We start from the raw sequence: 24,319 nt of genomic DNA on the forward strand, positions 1-24,319 counted from the left end.
TGATGTCTAACATTCCAGTACCGCTAGTTTTACTAGAATCCTCTAACCACGCACAGCCACTTTGTGGTTGCCGGCTGCTTTTAATCGAAACGATAAATCTCAAAGGCAGAAATTTCTTGACGTCTATTATTGCGGATGTGCATGGGCGGCTGGTTTTGTTACTTTCCATCAGGTAAGCAACTTGCCTGTAGGCCCCCTCTTACATAAAAAATACACTCATGTACCTATACTTTGTGTTGGCCTAAGTAACTAGCTTGTTCAATAATATATAGTGCTAGTATGCATATAAATAATAAGGGCGTCAAACTGCAGATTTAATTCTATACGCGAAGATAACATATAAAACCAAACTGGCATTTGTTCACTAGCGAGTTGCAAAAATAATTTAAGACTTTCAATCACAACGCATTGTTGTTTCTTTAATGCTACACTTATAATAAGTACTATCTATATAATATGAAGTTGCCAGACGTAAATAATGTAGTAATTAATTTGGAACCCGGAAACAGACGTTCTAGTAACAAATTATAACGATGTATACGATCGGTTCCGAAAATTATCCGAATTAAAAGAAAACAACCCGAATAAATTATCCCAAAAAATATAATGAGTAAAATTGAATAAGATGATTTTGTTCCGTTAACATCTAACTTTGCATTCAGCTTAAACTATAATATTCCTGAGGAAATTGAAATATCGATAAAATTTTATCGATATCCTTAGTAACAAAAACTATGTTAGACATAAACAAATTTTCGTATTTGTTTATACTTTTATTTGAATTTCTATGCATCCAGAGTATTAAGGTAATAAAACTGAATTATTTTTCCTATCTAATTGTGTGACTTTACGAATAATTCTAAATTACCTACTGCATTTAACAGCTAAATATTTGAAGTCGTGTGAAATGTGTAATTCTGAAGATTTTCTTTCTTGCTTAAGATACATCCAGATATAGCACACGTAACCATTTCCAACTACTCCTACTACAGAGTCTTTCTTTCCACAAAAACGAAATTTGTTTCGCTAAGAACAAACGATAGCGTGTACGGAAATGGTCTCGTCTGTCAATCTCGCTCTTACACGCTCTTATACTATATGCTGACTCTATCGCATTACCAATCTTTGGTATAACAATACATCTTTGATATCAACAATCTTGTGTTCTGGTGAAACCTTAGATTAAGGATTGGTCTCCGCTGCGTTCCAAAAGATACCGCAGGCGTAGTCGCAAAGTGCAGCAACTAATACTACGCCCAAGTTGGCATACTCGAGCCAGTCTCAGACAATGTGTGACGTTGACCTGCCACATGTTCTGTTAAACTTTGCTAATAATTGAAACTAAAATCCCGGGTGCGTAGTAAAACTTTGTTAAGAAATAAAAGTACAAGAAATAAGAAAGACACTGGGATCACATTGATATGTGATCACTAAATACTTACTTACTGATGATTCAGTAGGTGAGTATTTTGTATTTTATTAATTTCAATGTTAATAACACGAAGCGTTAAAAATTTGACGAAGCCATTGAGTGTGAAGATGCCACGCACACAAGGATCTTTACAAATAGCCAATAGACACTATAATATTATGAAGTTACCGTAATGAAAAAGTATTAGGTATGTATGTATTGTTCTTAGCTAATGCGGTATCTAGTTGGGGCGGAGCGGAGACCAATCCTTAATTAGATTAAATCTAGGGTGAAACTTATTAAATTCAATTACATAAAAATAAAGCGTAAACCTTCTCATAAATATTGTCTGGTGCCTATTTGACATTATAAGTTCACGATATGTGATTGCTTTTTGCTTAAACGCTTCAAACATATCTATTGGCTAGGAAGGAATTAGATCGGCTCCTAGCCAGTACCGAAAAGCCTATGTGCAAAAATACTTCGAAAAGTGTACCAGATAAAGTAAGTGACTCAAGTATCCGAGCTAAGTGGTGTAAATCGATGAGTAGAGATAAAGTATCTCCAAAAAGTACCTATTGATTGACGTATTTTTATGTAATACATGACGTGTTGATGTGGGTGTATTCCCCACCTGACGAAACTGAGTAGAATGATACCATTATTTGAGACAGAGGCCACCGATCCAACAATAACAAGTTATAGCAATTCTACCAGTGCTTAGTAAAATATAATACTACACACCGAGAAATTTTAGTTTTTCTAGGAGAAAGTCAACCATGGTAGCTGGTATGGCACTTGTTAAATAACTGGGTTGACTGTTGGGAGGACTTCTTTTGAGTACTCTTTTATTCTTTTACGGTCTTTGCGACAAAAAATAATGACTGCTTACTTATAGAGTCGTTAACAATTTGAAGAAATTAAAAGGCTCTGATGGTCCGCATCACTTTTTGGTCTATATTAATGTGCTTCCATTTATGTTAGAGAAACATGTTGAAATAGTAGTACTTATTTATTATAGGTTGATAATACGTCACTTTTATTCACAATGAACCGGAAAGACAATGCGGTGGATAGCAGCAGTTGACTGATGTGAAGCACAAATTAAATAAATATTTATAGCTTCTTTGACAAAGAAGGCTTACCTACTAGATATATAGTAGTGCAGATTATATAGAAGATAATAAAGCATGGTACTTGACTGGTTCTGCGGAGGCCACCTAAAATTGTATCGTATTTTATTAAGTAGGCTGAGCAATTTTGTAATTACCTATATGATTTTAAAGTTGTTCTGGGAGTTTCTTCTTCCCATGTCAAAGCCCCTTTACGAACTGATGTAGCTTTATGACGTTTACCTAGGTAAATTGTTGTAATGTGTTATGTTTTTGTCACTCTCTATGGTAAATAAATATATTTCTATTTCTTAAATATTTCTACTTCATAATGACACTAAGAACCCCTCAACTAAGCATCTTCTCAGGGTAACCAAATATCCCTGATACTCTTCAGAAAGTAATTAAAGAAGACCTTAATAAAAATTCTATATTAAATTAGATTTTTCTGTGTTAGTATTACTATGTATTAAAGGAGGAAACGCAATGGAAGGGATTATGCTCGGAGTTTCTCTGCGAGATCGAATCAGCAATGAGGATATCCGTAGGAGAAGCAAAGTCACCGGCATAGCCAAAACGATTGCGTAACTGAAGTAGCAGTGGGCAGGGCACATAGTTCGACAGACAGATGGCCGGTGGGGCAGTAAAGTCCTCGAGTGGCGACCACGTGTCAGAAGTCGTAGTATTGATAGGCCCCCACAAGATGGACCGACGATCTGAATAAGATCGCCGGAGTAGGTTAGATGAGAGCATCGCAGAATTGATCGTCGTAGAGATCTCGGGGGAGGCCTCTGTCCAGCAGTCTTTGACAGCTGATATGAATAAAAAAGCAATAACGTTCCATTTACAGTAGAGTGTGCGAACAAAGCCGTAAAACAGGTGAGAATGTTCAAAATAAAACATAACTCGGTAAACCAAATAATGTATATGCTCCCAAGATAGACAAGAGAATTTTTAAGTAAAACTAAAAAAATACTTCACTTGCATTGGGAGATCTGAGAATCAGAACATAGGTACCTTATGGATAAATAATATTTGATCGAAGAAACACCTGCATTAAAATTTGTTCCAAAATGAATGAACTCATTAAATTACAATAGGTCAGCAATCAACGAATTATAATGATTTTGTAGCTTTTAGTTGCCATAGCAAAAAAATAATAAGTTCAACAGATAAAATATGTCAATTTTTTCACATTATTTTAATCCATTGGCTGCTCTAAAACTGATAAAGCACTAAAATACAATCCCATGCAAGTAACAATGCAAGAAAGTTTCTCTCACAACCGGTCTAAATGCTTCTTGTTACATACACCTCAATGCATAGTTTCGCTATTAAAATTAGTAAGGTACTGTATACGTTTCATTAATAGGAAACAATTTATAATATTGACCAAAATATTTTTGTGGTGTAAATGTAAACGGTATTAAAATAAAATGCACATTTGATTGGTAGGTATTATTTATTAGATACTTGAACGATAATTTGTTACATTATAACCTTATAAATAATATTACGGGCTTACTAATTAGATTTACAAATACGGAATCTAGATCCACCTCTAGGTGTTGGTATTAACGATAAAACTTTATCTGTAATTTTTTACAGTTTTGAAACAACTAAAACCGTATTTAGTTCTAGTCCTCCGAAAAATGATACCTCGATCCGTATCTACAAAAAAGAATATTTGCAGCACTTTTACAATGTCAGAACTTTTAATTAAATTATATTAAGAGATCTCCTATGAAAACCCATCCTACATATATTTAAAAAAAACTAGGTACTTGTAAAGATTTTTAGAACACAAATGTGGGTAGTCGTGTATCTCACGCTGTCATTCGTTGGCTGGACTCAGCACCATTTGGACGTTCGTGTCACTCGACGACTGCGCTGGCAATTTCACCAGATCATGTATGTGGTAGAACATGAGACATTGTTGTGCTGTACGTACTAATATAATCTAGTAAATTTGAAACTGAGATGGTATCAAATTTAGAAATGGTTAGACATCATAAAAATACAAAATGCAGCAGAATCATAAAAATATCTTAATGATAACAAAGAAAAATGTTTAATTAAATAAAACAAAGCTTAACATTTTTTTAAAAAAGTAAGATATGTGTGAACTATCATCTTATACCCCATAGACGCTAAAAGGCGTACGTTTTTAGATCTTACATTAATTCACAGTACCGTTTACATGTTGAAAATATTACCTGACTAATGATCAGGCAGTACCCCACGCCCGCTCACCTCAGTTAGTTGGTGGAATTTTTTGCATCGTGAATGTAAAGGTTATTAGGCGTCCACTGGATTATTAATATGTGAAGAATCGAAAACTGCTATTCTACGTAAATATAATTTCTGAAGATTTTTTTCAAGTGATGTTTTTTACCAAGGGATAATATATGATTGAAACAAGCCGAAGATATTACTATCTATCCCAAACAGATATTAATTATATACACCAATAATTATTTTAAATATAAATCTAAACTAATCTACATCAACTAATATTAATCAGTAGAACTAATTTGCAAATAGCTTAATAAAGCAAACTCAGGGAAAAGCGTTTCCTGCAATTATTTATACAATGGACTCATATTTCATATTAAATTAGTTTATCATACATAATTATTTCACAAGTCAACGTCAACTTCATATATATGAACGTCGACCTCGTTTTTTTATAATCTGAAAACCATAGAAAGCAAAAATAACTGGATATTTAATTCCATATTATTTGCACAAATATATATTAATGCGTTGATACTTAATAAGTAATTTATACTAACTCGTGTTAAGTACTTAGACCTCAGACACATGTCTACCGTGCGGCGCCGTGACGCAGCACGGTGCCGTAGACGGTTCGCCGCGCCTCAGTCGATGTTTCGCAGTTGGTGTGTTCGTGTGTACGTGCAAAAAATGGCTGACAATATCGATATAGACTAATTTATTTCGTTAGTAGAGGCACGTCCAGTGCTGTGGGACAAAACATCCAAAAACAGAAAGGTGAAAAGATGTTTGCCGGAACATTTTTGAATCATTCGATGAAAAAGACAATAAAGACGACAACAATAGAAGAACGACTCGTTTTTCACGGTTGCGTTCCATTTATCTTGATAAGCACGTTCGAACACACCGACTGAGAAAAATGAGGAGCCAGCCGCGGCGCACCATGCTGCGGTGCCGCGCCATAGACCATTGTCAAAGCCCTCAGCAGCTTGCTACATCACAAGCTAGTAGGTACTCAAACAAAAATACGCGCCATCTGTCACAGAAATTTGTTATTACTTGTGAACAGAACTAAAATCTGAAGACTTAGGAATCTTTCATTTTGATAAAATAATAATTTTTCTAAAAAAATAAGTCACAATATAGAAAAAAGGCTATAACTTCCCCACAGGCTGAACAAATTGCTGATTTTTTTAAAGCTATAAATTGTAAAAAAATATTCAGCTTATAATGCATTACTCGGGGCAGTAACAACACAACATATTAAAATTTAAGACTGTTTGTCATAATGGCATGGCACTATGGCATCATATTCAACATTAAAATGAAATTAGATAATAGTATTATTTTTTCTCAAGTTTTTATTGAAATTAATTATGTGTATTGATATTGAAAATAATAGTTTGTAGCGTCTTTTCTGTTAGAGTACCGTACCAACAGCAGGTTTGTTTTAAATTCAAATCAAACCGCCACACTGGCCGGCCACAACAACTTTATAAATTTTCGCGAAATTAGGTTTTTTAATACTTGTATTTGTCAAGGAAACTTTACTTTTCTTCATTATCTAGTTTTTGGCAACATAATTTTGTAGGGATTTTTTTTATAATGTAGGTTTTGGACTATTTTTTCATTCCTGTGGACCAAGCTCTGAGAGCCAAAATTAAACTTTTCACAGGGATTGCAGAAATTCATTACAGAAGTGAGGATGATTATTAACCAAAATTGTCATTTTTTGATGATTTAAATACAGGTTGTATGTTAGAGAAAAATCTTTTTAAATAAATAATGTAACTTTCATGATTTTTCAAACTGTACTGTAACTATTGTCACAACATGAGGTGCACATTTAGCTCATAGGAGGATTTACAGTAATAATTATTGTATATACACACCTTTATATGCATTGTAATATCGCTATTGCTGTGAACTCCAAATTCAAAGTGTTTAGCTAACAGTTTAATGGGAAAAGGGAAATGCTTAATATATTATTTAAATTATTCACTATACATTAAGTATTACAGTAAAAGTGTAATATATACTAATATAAATTTTTATAGACATAATATTGTGATTAAATGAATAAAATTTGTGAATTTTATATGCAAATTAGTTTAAAAGTATATTCTCAAGGAAAACTTGAAAATCAGTTAATTAACAGTTCAAAAATACAGACATTATTATTAGTACTCTTCCGACATAATAATATTGATCTATTATTTCATAGATATAACAGGATTAGAGAATAATACAAAGTATACTGGAATAGAAACAATCTAAAAGCAATATTGAACACATGAAGACTAATATTGATATGAAAACATTATTTTGTGTTAGACAGTGTCTAATGCACATCAAAAAAAGATAAAGGGCATTTTTTCCAAAATATAAAGTGAGGCACCTTGAACATACATCTCTATCTATTCAAATTCCCTTACTATAAATTTTAAAAGGGACTCTTAAAATTGTGACTCCGAAAAATCAAATTAATATTGAACTGACAAAGCACACCTAGAATAATTCAATAAACAGAAAAAAGGGGTTTATTACTTTCCCAGGAAAATCTAAGTAAATATTATTTGGATTTTATGTGTATTTCAGTGTAAATTTTAAAAATTTTTTCTTATTATGTTTATATTATATAAATATACTATAATTTATATATATTTTAAAATATTCTTAATGGCTAAGCCTTTGCCAGGCCTAAGCCATAAACAATTTTTAAATTAAAGTGTATTTACACATAAATTACAAGTAAAATGTTCAACTCAAAGTGTAATTTTCTCATTAATATCATTATGAACTGTTTTTCATGGCTGCTCACTACACTTAAATGTGCTTAATAAATATCTTCTGTGATGTAGGCTTTCTACAAATTACCATTATTTTGGATGTATTCTAAGTGCCAGGTTGACTAAGAAAGTCCCAGTAAAACCATTACACCGAGAATTTCCCCTAAGAAACTATATATGTGTAATGACTATATTGTGTATGCATAGTTTTTTAGGATAAGTGAAATATCCAGAGATATAATAATTATGTATATCCTACAAAATTGATAAAGGTCAATGAATAATGGGTTAAATATAAAATATTTTCAGCTTCAATATAAAATATAGCTCTGTAAGTCACTTTCATTTACTATTTGTAATAGTACCTGCAAATCTTCAACATTAGGAATATATTTAGGTGCACCTAATAATTCTACTGATTTTTCGTCAAACTGAATATTATATTTTAAGTTTTTCATACATGTCACAGCCTTTACACACTTGCTACCAACAATTTTCTTAAAAGTAACTTCTGTGACTTGATTGTTATTGACTGTAAAAGTAGTATTCTCAATTTCACCTGGCTTATTGTGATCATTGTCCAGTTTTGATGACTTGTCTTCGTCATGGACTATTGAAATAGTGGTACAAGAGTTTATAGCGTCTTTTGATGGTGGTATTGCAGGCAACTGCTCCTCAATACCCTTTTGTAAAGTTTCATCTAATATTGAGGGACTGTTGGGATTATCAAGTTCTTTAGTCTCTTGTTTTTCTTCAGAGTTCTGTGGCAATTGCACGGCATCATCAATTAGCTTAGTAACATCTGTGTTATCTACCTCCATTGGTGTTGGTTTTGTATCCTTATTTTGTTCAGGTTTCCCAAGCAACATAGCTTCCACATCACTTGACTCTAAGCTGGTTTTAAATTCAAGTGAGCTACTACCATCTTTGATTTCTTGACTACTGCTAGCAGTATTATCATTGAGAATGTCCATTATAGATGGAAACTCTTCCGACTTAGCTTCTGCAACCTCTGGTTTCATTTTATTATACATTAAGTCCTCTAGCTCAGCAGCTATGCGATTGTACATTTTGTCATCTTTTGGTTCAAGGCTTTTAGGAAAATATTCTATACACCAATCTTCAGATGGTAATATAGACTTGTTTATTTGTGGCAACAAATCTACTAAATTTAATTTACTCTTATGATCATTATTAGTACATGCTGATGGGCTGATAAATATAACAGTATATTGTTTAGAGATAGCCTTGTTCACACTTTTGTCTAATAAATTGCTTTGAGTAACATTAGCCTTTTTACAACTATTATTCTCTTTAAGAATGTTTTTGGACTTTTTTGGAGCTGGTTGTGGTGTCTGTTTTTTGATTTCAGTCTCAGTCACTTTGGTTTTTCTTGTTCTTGTTACAATAGCTGGATGTGGATTGTAAGTTTTTCTATGAATGTGAACCATTCCATTTTCCTTTTTTTTTAATCTTGTTTTTGAGACAGGTGACACTGCTGTAGACGGCTTTGGAGTTTTTGGCGATAAATTACTTTCATATTGTATCTTTACCTTGGTAAACTTTCCTAGTATTTTGGCAAAATCCATTCGAGTAACAACAACAGAACATTCGCGGCACTTTCCCTCGCGTAATAGTCTCTCTATATTCCTGGCCATTTTGGGTTTCAATCTTTTGTTATCTCGAGTTTTATATGAAATCATATTGAGGGATTTTCAGTTTTAATTGAAAATCGAATATACTATATGCGTCTAAACGCAGCTAACCACATTTCCCGCGCAGGCGAACTATGCGAATATTCAATCGATACAAATTTATTTGCTTCAATACACACACATTCTTATTATTTTACTTTCCACGACACATTTGTTATTAATGTTAAAGTCCATCTAAAATGCAGTCAAACTATGCAAATAATATTCAATTTTCAAGACTTAGCAGTTAGCACAATATCTATCAAATTCCCGAAAATGGCGTCGCAGTAGTGTTGTGCCAAATGGGAGTTTCATGACGTTGAAGTTTTTGATCAGTTATATTTTACTATTTTGTCATGTTGTATTGTACAAGGTACGGACTAAGGAGGGGGCCACTAAGCTGTCAAATTCGACAGGCCCGTAGGCCACATGGTGCCACTGAAATAATTCAAGCACAGAAAAAATACATATAATTTTGAAATAAAAAATATCAAGCACTAAACGGGTAAGAAATGCATCTTTTACCTGTTGTGTCTTCTTTTTTAAATCTGAAATCTCAGACTTTTGAAATCTGGAAACTGCTTTGGTTTTCTAACTCTTTGTGGATACCTCATCCAGTACATCAGCATCTGTTGATTAAAAGCTGTGTCACGGTCTTCAAACTCGACCTGATCCGAATCTACACTCAATTCACCAAAGTCATGTCGGTACCAGCTAATTCATCTTCAGACTCATTCTCATGCTCCATCACAGAATAAACCACTATATCATCATGCTTAGGCTCTGGCGGTATCTGAATCTCAGGCTCTTTGGTATTCCTTGTGACGTTCGTCTCGTATTCATACGGCTTATGTAGTCCGTCACAATTGAAGCTTGACTTTGATTTCGCTTTTTCCTTAGGGGCACTCTTGCTAAGCATAAGTGCTTATTTGTTAATAGCTGATTTTAGATGCTTCCCACTGGAGCCAGATGAAAAAAATCTTCCATTTAAAATTCAACTTGAATGTAACTTACCTACTTAAATGTTGATGGTAATAATTACTTAAATGTTGATGGTAATAATGATCAAAGACATTGCCTACAATAAAAGTATTGAAAGCAGTAAGAAAGAAAGAGGAAGTGTAAACTCAGTAAAACGTGTATCAGAGACGTGATAATAATGTGACAATGATGTGTAAATAAGAAAAAAGTCATCTCGATAAAATAAAGTATGATTTTCTTATTTCTCCTGGAGAAATAACATAAATATTTGTTTTTATAATCATAACGTATTTCTTTGGGTTTGAGAGATTGGCTTTTCGCCGCCGTGAAGTAAATAAATTTCATCTTAATCTTAAGATCGATTCCAATATATATACTAAATAATTCGAAACTGTATACAAGGCTAAGCGTATGCTAAGACGCAGACGACACAGGTCCACGCAACAAAGCGCAGAGCAGATTTTGTAATATATGTACGTATTAAGAGCTACGTACGCTGCGGCACAGCCACGTACGACGCAGACGTACGTCTGTCCTGCTCTGCTTCTTGTCGCCAGCACAGATTTCTGCGCTATCTGTGCATGTTATTTACCGTTAATTCAACTTTGTACACATGTTTTTTCTAGGTAATTCCTAATGTTGTTGGAATGACAAATTATTTCCTAAAAGCGATCTTTTGCAACCGCCTCAGGTTGCCTTGAAGCTATCCCCTGTCTGTTTAAATAATAATTAATATTTTTTAATAATAAATAATAATAATTTTTATTCAAAATAGGATTCAAAATCATTTATTGAATGACATCGACTACCACCTATTCAAAATTGACTGTCTCAGACATGAGAAGAACAGGCGCAAGAAACTCAGCGGGCTTTTTATATATAAATATGGATTACAATGTAATATCGCACAATAAACATTTATAATTAAAGAGCCTGAGGGTGACATTCCTAGTCTGTGGTATCATTTAGGAAATCGTTTATGCTGTAGTATCCTTTACCACACAAACGTTTTTCAACATTTCTTTTAAATTTCGTAATACATTTGTTTTGTACATTTTCTGGATTCATGTTGTAAAAGCATATACGCCCAATGAAATATTTACCAACTCAACCGAGTAATAGGCAAAAACAAGTTTATGTTTGTTCCTCGTGGTAACATTATGATTGTCACAGTTTCTAGCAAATTCTTCATTGTGTTTTTGCATATATAGAACTTGCACTATATAAATTGAGAAGCAATAGTCAAAATGTTTATTTCTTTAAATTTTTCTCTTTGTGACTCTATAGGACCTAGGTTATAAATAGTGCGAATAGCCCTTTTCTGCAGCGCAAAGATGGTACCAATATCATCCGCACTGCCCCATAACAATATAATAACAAAAAAAATCCCGTGAGTCTCGTGCTGTAAAAGCACCCGAAAACCGAGATACGGTTTCTCGCTGACCTCATCCTAATTCTACGAACTCATTATACTCGTCACAAAAGTGTTTTGCCTTTTTTATGAAAATAAGAGACGAGACGAGCAAGACGTTCAGCTGATGATAATTGATACGGCCTGAACATGACAATGCAGTGCCGTTCAGGATTCTTGAGACACCCCAAAAATTCTGAGCGGTACTACAACTGCGCTCGTCACCTTGAGACATGAGATGTTAAGTCTCATTTGCGAAGTAATTTCAATGGCTACGGTGCCCTTCAGACCGAAACACAGTAATACTTACACATTACTGCTTCACGGCAGAAATAGGCGCCGTTGTGGTACCCTTAATCTAGCCGGCAAAGGAGCCTCCCACATTGCTGTGTCGCAGCATATGCTCGAGGCCTATGTTTGCCTCTTCTGCCCTGCCCTGCAAAATCAGTACTGTGCTGTGCTGCGTGCACCTGCGTCTCAGCATACGCTTAGCCTAGTTTGCTTAAACAAATAATATTTAAATATTTTTTTTTAATTTTAATTTTTTTTAAATAATAATAAATAAGATTATTATGTTGGGGTCTTGATTTTATCGAATATTGTAGTGAAACACACATCACTATGGGAAAAGACAACACATCACAAAGATTCATCATGGCGTCGGTTTTCTAGCTGTCAGTTTGTGAATTCATGCTTTGTCAATTACGGTGGCTGAATCATGAATGGCTGTAATTAAAATGGCCGCCAAGTTTCCCAATACCGATTGACGAGACTAAAAATTGATATTTGATAAAAATCTCTGGTTTTACTTCTGCCTTGAATGAATATATTGCGTTTAGTATTAAGTGTCTTGTATTGTAAAAATAAAGATGATTAATGCTGTATAATTTTGTGATCTACCTAACTCCATTCATCAGAATTGCATGTTGAATATTGATATTTTTTTAATCAAAAAATGGCATGGCCTGCAGCAAATGGTCAGTGGGTACCCAGTGTTCAAATGAATGCTGATCCAGCATCCATTAATATGGGATCTTACACCCCCGAGCAATGGAATTTATTGCAGCAGCAAAATTGGCAACAGTGGGCCCAATGGCAGCAGCAGTATGCTCAATGGCAATCTCAATACGGAGAGAGTGTAAGTGTTTCGATTTACCTCTTGAAAAGTTATTGGTGGTAAAAGTTTTGTTGTGGTTTAGTTCAGTACCGGTACCGGTAAACACTACAAGTTTTATAAAATTTCCTCCCATGTGATTTTGTCATCAGTGATAATCAAAACTATGAATCTAAATTATTTATAATTATTAAATGTGTCTATAATGTTATGTATCACATCATTACCTAGCTTAAAAACATTTACATATACAATTTTGAACTACAGAGTCCAATTGGTCGTAGTTCCACATGGGTTGGGCTATTAAGTCATGTAAAGAGTGACAGTAGGGCTGCCACTTTTTGTCAGTCCATCAATATGAATCGTGTGACCAGTTTTGTGTTCTTAACTCAATTTCAACATGATTGCGGTTTGGAACGTTTTTCTGTAATTATGTCAAATCATTATTTATATTAATAATTATAAAAGTTATTTTTATCTTTATGCTGTGCATTAAATTTAATTTATTTAAAGCCTTTTTTTCAGTATGCAAAACAGATGCAAGCAATGCAGCCTATGGGAGGTGGGACTCCTTTGCCCCCAAAAAATATTGCTCCTCCACCTGCCCCTCCACCACCAGAGAAGCCTCCACCACCACCACCTCCTCATGAAAATGATCAGCCCCTATATTGTGGTGATGCAAAACAAACAGAAAGTATGGTTGTCAGTAGTCAGCAGTTTGGTATTAAAACCAGCTTTCCCACAAATTCAGATAATAATGACAAATGGTCTTATAATAAAGATGTTAGAGCAATTGAAACTCCGGCTGTCCAGTCCAGTACTTCTGTAAACACTGAAGCATTAAAGAAGCTAGCAGAAGAAGAGAGATTATTCGATATACAATTTCAAAGGTGGGAGGAAGAAATTCGAAAATGGAAAGAAGAAAATGTTAATCATCCTGATAAAGTAGCTTACAGTGAATATGAACAGAAATTTGAGGCCTGTCGAGCCCAACTATTAGAGAGACGTAGACAAATGAACCAAAAGAGGGCTAGCCTGATGAACACTGCACACCATCCTGCCTCCAATAAAAACTCAGGCAATACATACATTCCCCCTAATACATCTATTCCCCCTCCAATAAATGTAAATTTAAATAAAAATACACAGGAAGCTACGTATAACACCAAACCAAATCAAAACTATTCAACAAATAAAGAAGAGTATGGTTATGGGGCCAAAAAAACTCAATATGGTTACAATAGGACCGAAAACATGAATATTGATCCACAAGACAGATATGATTTAAATCAACATATGTACACACCGGAAAAGGTGGAAAAACCAAGTTTCTTGCCCAATAGTGAAAGAATCAAGGGCATACCAGGACTTGATTTAGTTCCTGAGGTTGAAAAACCCAATACACAGGAAGTTATTGAAATCCCTGATGATCAAGGTACTAATGAAAAATTGGGCACCAGTAATCCAACAACAAATATGCCACCTGATTATTTAAATATTTCAAAGGGTATAAACAATATACTAGGGGATGAGAAAATTATGAACATTCTTTCAATGGTACAAAATCAGAAACCACCCCTCCTTTTTAATAATCAATCATCAAAACCCAATATTAGTGTAAACCCATCAAATGCTCAATTTAATACTGACACAAGTCTGTTGTCTCAAAATATTAAATGGAATATGAACGATAATAATTATAACAGAATCAACAATTTCAATATTCAGAATACAACCAATGACCAACAAAATTCAAACAAATTCTTTCATATGCAACAGAGACCACCTCCTCAAAATTACAAAGACACACAAAAAGATATGCATAACGTAAATTATGATGAAGGATATGGACAGTATGATAATAACTCTCAAGGACAGCATAGCAATCAATTTGGAAATACCCAGATGCCATCCCAGGGTCAAGGTAGACCACAAATTTCAAGACCTAGTGCACCTTCAATCAGGCCCCTATTATCAATACCTGTTCAAAGACCGCCTCTTCCCCAAAGACATATTACTCCTCAAAGACCTGATATTACTCCAAGATCCAATGCTCCTGTAAGACTCGGTGCTCCTCAAAGACCCAATGCACCTCTAATATACAATGCACCCCAAACACCCAATCTTACACAAATACCTAATGCACCTCAAACTGGCTCTTTGCTTAGACCTGATTACCTTCAAGCTTCCGTAAGACAGAATGCGCCTCCGGAATTGCCAGTGCAGCAAAAAGCAAGTTTTGACAATCCAAATAAATATAGTGGTGGTTATGCTGAGATACCTCCCCAAGAAAATATAGCACTGAACAGTGTACCACCAAAACCAAAATGGGTTGAAGAGCCAATATTTACACCATCCATAATTGTTGAATATGATCATCTACCATTACGATTGAAAGGTAATTAGTTCAAAACTTATAAGACTATATATAACAAAAGAATCTTATAAAATGTTATATCTGACATTGTATATAATATGTATTTTGGCTTACTGTCATATTGCTATTCATTATCTTGATAAGAAATACAGGTGATTAAAAGTGAGCAGGTCCTGTGCTCCAAATGTTTAACACCAAATAGCAAATTAAGTATGTGCTAAAATTAATAGTAATTGTCAATGTACATTTCTTAAATTTAAAATTTTTTATTTGTTTGAAAACAGCACAAATCTCTCTACCAGTCAGATTTGAATACTTCTATTTTCATATGATAGGTAGCTAGTTATTAATATATTGAATAATACAAGTTACATAGATTTACCCCCTTATTCATAATAGTCTGCTAACTTAAAGCATTGCTAATTCTCACTCTGTCTTCTATTGACCTAAGTCAGAAGGAGAAAAAACACTCCTTAGCGGACCATTATGAATAAGGAGGCTAGACGTCTCCTCTCAGTTAGTCAAAAATTTTCCCACATAAAGGCCCAATTATAAAATATATTGATTTATAGGAGATGTAAGAAAAAATATTTGAGAACAGCTTTATGTACTTATGTGATGGTTAATGATTGGTGAATACAATATGTATATATATATATATTATACAAAATATCAATCCTTAGTACAAATAAGTGTGCAGTACCATACATGTATTTCTATATATTAGTCATAATAGGTATTTTAACATACCATAAATTTAATATAATATAAAATGTGGTATAGCAGGGCACTTGTTAGTAATGCTTCTGTTGCAAATTTTAGAAGACAAATAATTTAAAAGTTGTTGATTTTTAAAATTAATTAAGTTTTAGAAGTGAAATATATAACAAGCGGCCACCCTACATTCGGTCTGTGGCAAAGATCTCCATCACAATCAATCCTGTGATGCCTTCATCCAATGTATTCCGGCAATCTTAACCATAGAAATGAAAATTGCAATAAAATTTGACATTTGTAACACATTTCATTGATAATCTCATAGTTAAAAATTTTGATAATAATTTTAAAAGAAGGAGTGTCCCCCAGCTACTTGGTGACATGAGCTGTTAGAAAGCTTATAATTTATTTAGCAATAAGATTTTTCAATAAAATGAAGAGACACTTTCAATTTTATTTTATAGGTGTAGTAATTATATAAATTTGTCTTAATCTTTTAACCATTTTAAATATGTCTGTGCATTGGTTTTCAGCTCGAGACTTTATTGAACCAGTTCATATGTTTGACTATAATCACAAATCAAAGGATGGTGATGTAAAAAAAAGAGACTTTGAAAGAGAAGTTGATGAATTATATACAATACTGCCAAATGAAAGTGATAGATATAGAGATTTTGAAAGAAGACCTCCAGTTGGTTCAAGAGATGACCATAGATCTAAAGATTTTACCTATGATTATGTGCAGCGTGATGATAGAAACAAGTTTGATGAAAAATTTGGCTATCGAAGGCAAAATGAACAGGATAGATTTAAACCAGATGATCTTTATAAAGATAGAGTGTTTGACAGTGATAGGATTTATGGGCGAGATAGGGAGAGAGACAATGGTAGGGACAGATTAAAAGATATGGATAGGGGGAAGTATAGAGAAAGAGATATTGGCTGGGATAGGGATAGAGAATCAGGAAGAGATCGGGACAGAAGTATTGGTAAAGATCGTGACAGTATAGAAAGGGATAGAGATTCAGAAAGGGAACGAGACAGGACTGTAGGCAGGGAACGGGACAGAGTTGGAAGAGAGAGAGACAGAGATTTCGAAAGAGATAGAGGTAGGGAGAGAAGAGACAGTAGCTATGATAGACCCAACAATCAATATAGACTCTGGAACAGAGATATTTATAGGAACACTTCAGATTCTAAAGATCAGTCCAGAAAAAGTCCTACTAATCAAAGCCCTGAGAGAGACTCCCGCAAACGTTTGCATGTAGAAACTGAGAAATCAAGTTCTAAAAAGCCAAAGGAATCAGGAAAACCTGGAAAAAATGTAATTCCTCAGCAAATAATAATGATAGATGATATACTGGAACCACCTGGAAGAGAAATGAGACCAGAGAAAATTCTCATCATTATGAGAGGTAACAAATTATGATATCTAAAAATATCATCATATTTAATTTTATTGTTTCATTATCACCACAATATTATTCACTTATCTGTGGATACATCTCACCACTTAATTAAAAAAAAGATTAACATGAAGGTACCTAATTGATTGACCGAAGAATTTAAGTTTCTGACCTAAGGGCACACTTTTTTTTTTAAATAATAACTTTAATATTTCTTGGGCTGCCATAAGATTGTGATAGGACTTTCGCTACTATGGATCAAAAGTGGCTTAAGACTCACAGTAAAGCCTGTATCTTGAAAAAGACCACCATATCAAAACTCTATGAAATTCGACGTGAGTTTTTCTGGCGCCCTGGAAACCCTTTCCAATTGTTTGTAATAAGTCTGTGTAAGTATGTAGAGTACAGTACAGTAGTATGAGTATGAGTATCTGAATTGTTTCCCACAAAGTCGTAACACCTCAAATTACTATATCTAGGCTTATTCGGTTTGGTCTGAGTCGGCCCAAAAAAAATACAGGCAACTTAGTTATTGCTTTTCCTTGCCTGCTTTGACTTTGCCTGGATTAGATTTTATAAAATTGTAAACTTATTCCATAATTTTAAGTAGTGTATCTAATCGTTAGCGGACACAATTTTTACAGTTAACAAATAACATATGAATGTATAGGTATTCGCAAAATACACCAGTAAGTAGACGGTGGGTCGATATAAAATATACATTAACTGAAAATAGCCTCTTCTCCAATATGCTAATAAAAACGCGAAATTTATTTAGAAATTTGTCATTTGATTATCAGGCCCCAACCTGTTTATTTGCAGTTCTGTGAGACATGGGCATAATAACCTATGTCATATAGAAGTATATAGGTTTATTACAAACGGTTTTTACTGAATCCATAGAAACTAACCATATAAAATAACACTTTACTCAAAAAAACCTGCCACTTATAAATTATCCAAATTAAATTCATTCAAAATTTCCATTCATAACGTGTCTCTTCAATTCCACTCGACATTGGCGAAATAATTTGCGCCCGACTGGTGCAGCCACACGCCATACCACAAAAATTTAATTGAATCAGATATTGATACCAAATTAAAACCAGTGCCAGACTGACAAAAATAAATCTACTTTTTGGCATCTAAACGTTAGCACTCTATTCGCTGGAAATGACAGCTGTGTTATGACAGAATTGTTTTGTTTAAGTGAAAGATCTACTTAAAACATCAAGTGTTCAATCTAATAATCTCTCCTATTTATTATGCTCCATACTTGTTTGTTTGTTTGTTGTATCTGAAATGTTTTTTAATCCTATTGGAATTATGGAACTCGATTTTTGTTGAGATAAAACAAAAACAAGACGTAAAGATTTTCAGTATCAACTGCTATTTTTGTGTATTTTTAGGTCCTCCCGGAAGTGGTAAATCATATTTGGCAAAATTAATAAGAGATAGAGAGGCTGAATTCGGTGGCACAGCAAGGATAATGTCAATCGATGATTACTTCATGCAAGAGGGTGAAATCGAGGAAACGGACCCTACTACTGGAAAGACGGTTTGTTGAGTCTTATGTCATTTTTTTTCACTTCCTTACTCAGGATTAAATATTCAAATTTCTAACTATTAAAACCAAAAACCAATGACATAATAGTAGATAGTACCAATGCGAAACCTACAAAAATATCAAAACTGAATTCAGAGGGGTTAAAAATTACATACTGAATCAATCTTTCTAATTTTTTTAATACAGATTGAATTTACTATGTATGTGTATATGGAATATACCTCTTTGGCCATGTCCTATTATGATGATTGGTTGAATAGATAAGATGTCAAATTGCAATTATCAAATAAACAAATAACCAACATTAGCATTATAAGTAATGAAGCCATCTTATCTATTGAATATTATATACTTAGTCTGGCCATAAATATTGTTACTATTAAAAATAAATAAAATATTACATATTTTGAATTTGGAATCTGTCATTTTTATATGATTGTTCATTGAGTTTTCTCATTTTGGCGCCAGTACATTGTACAATATTTTGCGATATTAAAATGGAGTGGGGTGATAAAGAGGTCAAAATCGCTGTGATTATATTACACAAAGTAGGTATGGAGCCAAATGCAATTTTTAAAACTCTCCATATGATTTGTATTAGTAAAATGTTTGTGTACCAGGCAACAATATTAGATTCAATGAGACCTCTGTTTGTCACAGAAAAAGATCTGGCTGTTTATGTAGTGTTCGTACGAAAATGGTGGTCACAACAGTAAGGGAAACAATTCAAAGAAATCACATACCATAGGATACAAATAAGAATACCATAGGACATATTATATACATTTTTTTTTATCTGAATCATGACAGCTCTTACTAGAAAATGTGTTGCTATTTTTGAGTAGTGTAATCAAGGTGAAATTTACTTTAGGTAGTCTTAAAAATTTTTTCTTGTAGATAAAGAAGCCATCATTAAAATATGAATATGATGAAAATTATGAAGAATCATATACAAATTCATTGAAAAAAGCTGTCAAAAGAACAATATCTGATGGGTATTTCCCATTTCTAATATTCGACGCAGTTAATGATCAACTAAAAAGTTATGCCGATGTTTGGAACTATGCAAGACAGTGTGGATTTCAAGTAAGTAATGTGTTTGTAACAGTGTGCAAGTAATTGCATACAAGTTGTTACCTAAATATTGTGTATTTTAATATATTATCTGAAAGTGGAAACTCTTCCATTACATGTAACTACAATTATTATACCAATTAAAATATTACAATTAATCGGTAAGCTTTTTTAAAACTAAAATGCTGTTTGTTATGTTTTTAAAGTGATGACCCTCAATTCTAGTATTAATACACAAATAAAATTTGAAACCAAATTTTTTAATGAACGATGTGGGACTCGAACCTACGACCACGTTCCGTGCCAGTGCTCTGCCAACTGAGCTAACCGTTTGAGTAACATGACGTATCGTCACAAAATCTTGTATGCTTAGATCCTGAAGATGAAGCCAGTTAGCTCAGTTGGCAGAGCACTGGCACGGAACGTGGTCGTGGGTTCGGGTACCGCATCGTTCATAAAATTTTGTTTACAAAATTTATTTGTATACTGCTGTTGTTTAAAATAAAGTATTAGTTTTCTCTATTAGTTTCTTAATTTATTCATATTTCGGTCATTTTGTACACCATTGCTGCCTAAGTCCATCAATATCTTTAAAATATAATAGATTTCTATGATTACAATGCACATCTCAGGCACTGTTTGGAGTTGCAACTCTGGAACAAGTGAATTCTTGGTGAATCCTTAAAAGTTAGCCACACTATTCTTCATCTATTGATTTTTCTATTTAGCAATAGATGGATTACAATAATTTATTGTTATTAATACTCAGCCATTTCAATAATCAGAATTTAAGTTGCATAAAATACATAATACTATTTTCATGATAATTGCGAATATGCTGAGTTGTATGCTTAAAATTGTGAAAGTGTTGTGTATTCATAAAATGTATTGGACTACCATAAAAATTAAACAAAATTTTATAAATTAGTTTGTGTATTCAGAAGATATTTCATTTCTATATATTTCATATATTAATTATTATAAATGTTATAATGTAAGTATCATTATTCTACAGGTATACATTTGTACATTAGAATTAGACCCGCAAGTGTGTTTCAAACGGAACATACACAACCGTACGATGCACGATATACAAACTATAGCTCACAGATTTTTCAAAACACCAGACCACCATATACTTTTGGACCCTACTACCCTATTGCAAAATGCCGCAATACCTGATGTGCATATGGAAGACGCTGTGGTCACGGTTGAGGAAGACAACATTCAAGAACAAGACGAGGTGAGGCTATGCAACTTACAGCAGTCATCATAGATTCATCTGTGCATAATATTGTTAAATATGATTTGAAGTGGTAACACTTTATTTAATGACCTAAAACATGCAATAGGATGGAGGACCTACCAACCCCGATCACATCCCACTGTGCCTTTTATCCCAAGACATAAAAGTTTTATGTTATCTTTTAAGTTTATACATGGATTGTCTCTTCTGCCCGTAAATCCACCGGCAGGCATGAGTCGTTAATTTTCTTTTAAATATTGTTAAAGTAAATTTTCACTTTAAATTTTATTTTTGTTCTTATCTTGTACTGTTATCCCATTTCTTTTGTTTGAGAATTAACATAGGGTAGGGCTAATGGTTTTTATTTCAGCACTGATTACTTAACCCTCAAGTACTGTTCCGCTACAGGTTGAAACTAGTTTTACTTCAAAGTGGGAGAAAATGGATGATGCTTCGAAACTAGGTAGGTTATTGTTTCAAATGGTTTATTTTTATAATATTATTTATAATGTATTTATTACCAATAAACAATATGCTATGTAATGTTATCTCACTGTATCATATTATAGAAACTGATTATTTATGGAACTACAGGTGTTATAACTGACCAATAGTTTTTATATGTTTTAAGTTGTAGTATTTACATCATATTAAGTCATAAATAGGGATATTTTCAATATTTATCAGCTTATAAGGAGTTTTAGCAGTATCCGTTATTATTCCATTAAATGTTATATATTATATAGATATATAAGTGTTCTCGCTAATAATGTAAATGAAAATTCTTTCTGAAAACTTTGATATTGTTTTGTGTACTCTTCAATTGTTGTTATTAGCCTATTAATTTAACATTTGGTGGCATTGTTACAGCCCGGCTCGATGGCACCAGCAAGCCACTTCGTTCTTCACAACTCACCATGGAAGACTATCTACAACTAGACGACTGGACACCTAGCAAGGCTAAACCTGGGAAGAAATCTGTAAGTTTAATCTGCTACCACTCAATTACTATTATTTTGTTTTAATCTGTTTCCCAATTGTTGATAATTAATGTGTAAGCAAACTATACTTTTACTTTGTTTAATATGTTTGTTGTTTATGAATTTATGCCTTTATTATCGGTGTTATTCAAAGTTTTTCGAACCGACATTGTCGTGAAACTCTATATTTCATTAACTTTACTTTTAATGTTATCGGTGGTTACTTATTTACGAAATTTAACCATTGACCAAATTTGAAAAAAAAATACTTATATTTTACGTGCCGTGTTCGTACTTGCGAGCAACGCCATCTACATGTTTGATTTTATCGTTTTATGAAAACTATTTATATGGTTTTTTCGTTATATGATTATTTTTTAATATTTTAATAATTATTGTCACGTTGTCAACCACGCATCTCGTTATTCCAATTATCAGGCATGAAGTAAGAATTGTATTTTTACTTTTATGATTCTGTATATAACCAAACTTTACTATTATTATTAAAATAACATACTCGTATGCATTAAAATTACGTATTCTATACTAGTTAAAAATTTTAATAAGAAATGCATCGAAAATGCATTACTATTAAAATTTCATACTCGTTCTTGACCTTATTTTATATACCTTTCATCATTTATATGGGTTTTTGTAACTTTGAAAGCTTGGACATAAAGGAAGAACTCCTATTAAAAAAAAACATACTTGTGTTATGATGTGGGCTTTCATCATGTTGTCATTAAAACAGGTACGGTGGGCTGACATTGAAGAGAGAAGAGAACAAGAGAAGATGCGCGCCATTGGTTTTGTTGTGGGTCAGACGGATTGGAACCGAATGACCGATCCCACCATGGGATCTAGTGCCCTGACACAGACTAAATATATTGAGAGAGTTAAACGAAACTAATGTTATACGTTCATTATCTAAAGTATGATTAGACAATATTATTTCATTGCGATTTGTTTCACAATATTTCAATTTTGTGTGGCTTCAGCACTTAAAGCAAAGTTCAAAAGCGTTGTCTGTTTAATACAAAGTTCGAATGTTACTCTTGAACATTATTGTTCATATAAAGCCATGATAACAATGGTTTCAGTCACTATGTTTTTAACTCTTAGAGCTATTTTAAGAATAACACACATTAATAAGTTATAGTTTATGGGGCAGCGGAACTTTGAAAATAATTCGTCGTATGAAACATTAACTTATTAAAAAGAAGAGTTTCATCGAAAGCGATGATTAATTCAGGACAGAGATAATTTTTGTATTTGCCTCGTAAATAGGCAGCGTACAAACATACAATCACATCTGTGTCCCAGGGGGTGGTTAGTGTTACGGATCTCCATTTTAGGCAGTCCTTACATATTTCCCTATTCACTCATCATATCTTTTTCATTTAGATAATAATGTTATATCCAAACTTAGTATTTATATATAGGTAATATGTATACATAATAGTTATAATAAACAGCTTGAAATGAAACACATTGTTTTTATTTTGATGATATAATCAATTGAAGTTTTAATAAGTTCCAACACTGAAAATTAACCAGGGAAATAGTTATCATCTTTATCGTCGATATTTTTAATGTCTTTCGCGTCAATTCGGGGCTTGTGCTCTGATGTTGTGATTCTCATTAAATACTTTTCTCCGTTCGGAGATTCTTCCTCGTCGCGATTGAACAAACGGTTTTTTGGATTGACGGACTCAATATTCGTAACTCCGGCTTTGTCCAATTTCACGCGGGACATTTTATCGTCATGTTTGTCTTTGCCTTCCTTGCCAGCGGTCATGATCATGACTTGTGGTGTGCTCATGGCGGTCATGTGTTCCTTGAGACACTGCTGAAGTATGTGCAGAAAAAATAAGAATGCCAATAGTGTTAATGCGGACATTGCAGCGTTGCTTTTATGGCCGCCCCCGGTGTGATGGCTGTAACAGAAACAATACTAGTTTGAGTTTTGTCTTCACACAATTGCTAGCCTTTTTGGTTGTTGCACATACAACCGCTAAGGACGTTGTACTGTTTTTGTGCAACTCCCGTGTTTCTAGTACAGATATATCAAATGATTAATGATACGTCGGCTTGATAATTTTCATCATCATTGAAACCCCCGTAATCCCCAAACACAATACGCTGTGAAATGAGGATTGCCCGGTTGTGGACTCCTAACTCTCACGACGTAATAAAAAGCTGAAG

The 24,319-nt window shown here is 33.4% G+C and overlaps 2 protein-coding genes across 3 annotated transcripts; one reads left to right on the plus strand and one right to left on the minus strand.

Annotated features, from left to right (window-relative positions):
* Positions 1–3,966: 3,966 nt before the first annotated feature.
* LOC126968066 (uncharacterized) lies at positions 3,967–9,531 on the minus strand. Its single transcript, XM_050812875.1, has one exon. It carries the CDS (start codon positions 9,248–9,250, stop codon positions 7,859–7,861), a length of 1,392 nt encoding a protein of 463 aa, XP_050668832.1. The 5' UTR covers positions 9,251–9,531; the 3' UTR covers positions 3,967–7,858.
* A 2,791-nt stretch (positions 9,532–12,322) lies between these two features.
* LOC126968056 (YLP motif-containing protein 1-like) lies at positions 12,323–23,601 on the plus strand. 2 transcript variants are annotated; one of them, XM_050812849.1, is made up of 9 exons: positions 12,324–12,771; positions 13,273–15,145; positions 16,375–17,256; positions 18,657–18,805; positions 19,712–19,900; positions 20,904–21,131; positions 21,543–21,597; positions 22,005–22,114; positions 22,866–23,601. In XM_050812849.1, the coding sequence occupies exons 1-9, from the start codon at positions 12,589–12,591 to the stop codon at positions 23,022–23,024; spliced, it is 3,828 nt and encodes a 1,275-aa protein (XP_050668806.1). In that variant the 5' UTR covers positions 12,324–12,588; the 3' UTR covers positions 23,025–23,601. The 2 variants fall into 2 exon arrangements, with proteins under 2 accessions (XP_050668807.1, XP_050668806.1); XM_050812850.1 differs by lacking the exon at positions 21,543–21,597 and having other exon boundaries at positions 12,323–12,771; positions 22,866–23,014.
* The last annotated feature ends 718 nt before the right edge of the window (positions 23,602–24,319 follow it).

This window comes from Leptidea sinapis, chromosome 14, assembly GCF_905404315.1.
Source record: "Leptidea sinapis chromosome 14, ilLepSina1.1, whole genome shotgun sequence".
In the NCBI taxonomy this organism is placed as follows: Eukaryota; Metazoa; Arthropoda; class Insecta; order Lepidoptera; family Pieridae; genus Leptidea; species Leptidea sinapis.

What these genes read in the sequence shown, in the direction of transcription:
- LOC126968056 (XM_050812849.1), top strand. Translation starts at nt 12,589, where the DNA reads ATGGCATGGCCTGCAGCAAATGGTCAGTGGGTACCCAGTGTTCAAATG. An exon ending in AATCTCAATACGGAGAGAGT is followed by an intron (nt 12,772 to 13,272) that starts GTAAGTGTTTCG and finishes CCTTTTTTTCAG; the next exon opens with TATGCAAAACAGATGCAAGC. An exon ending in CAAGACAGTGTGGATTTCAA is followed by an intron (nt 19,901 to 20,903) that starts GTAAGTAATGTG and finishes ATTATTCTACAG; the next exon opens with GTATACATTTGTACATTAGA.
- LOC126968066 (XM_050812875.1), bottom strand. Translation starts at nt 9,250, where the DNA reads ATGATTTCATATAAAACTCGAGATAACAAAAGATTGAAACCCAAAATG.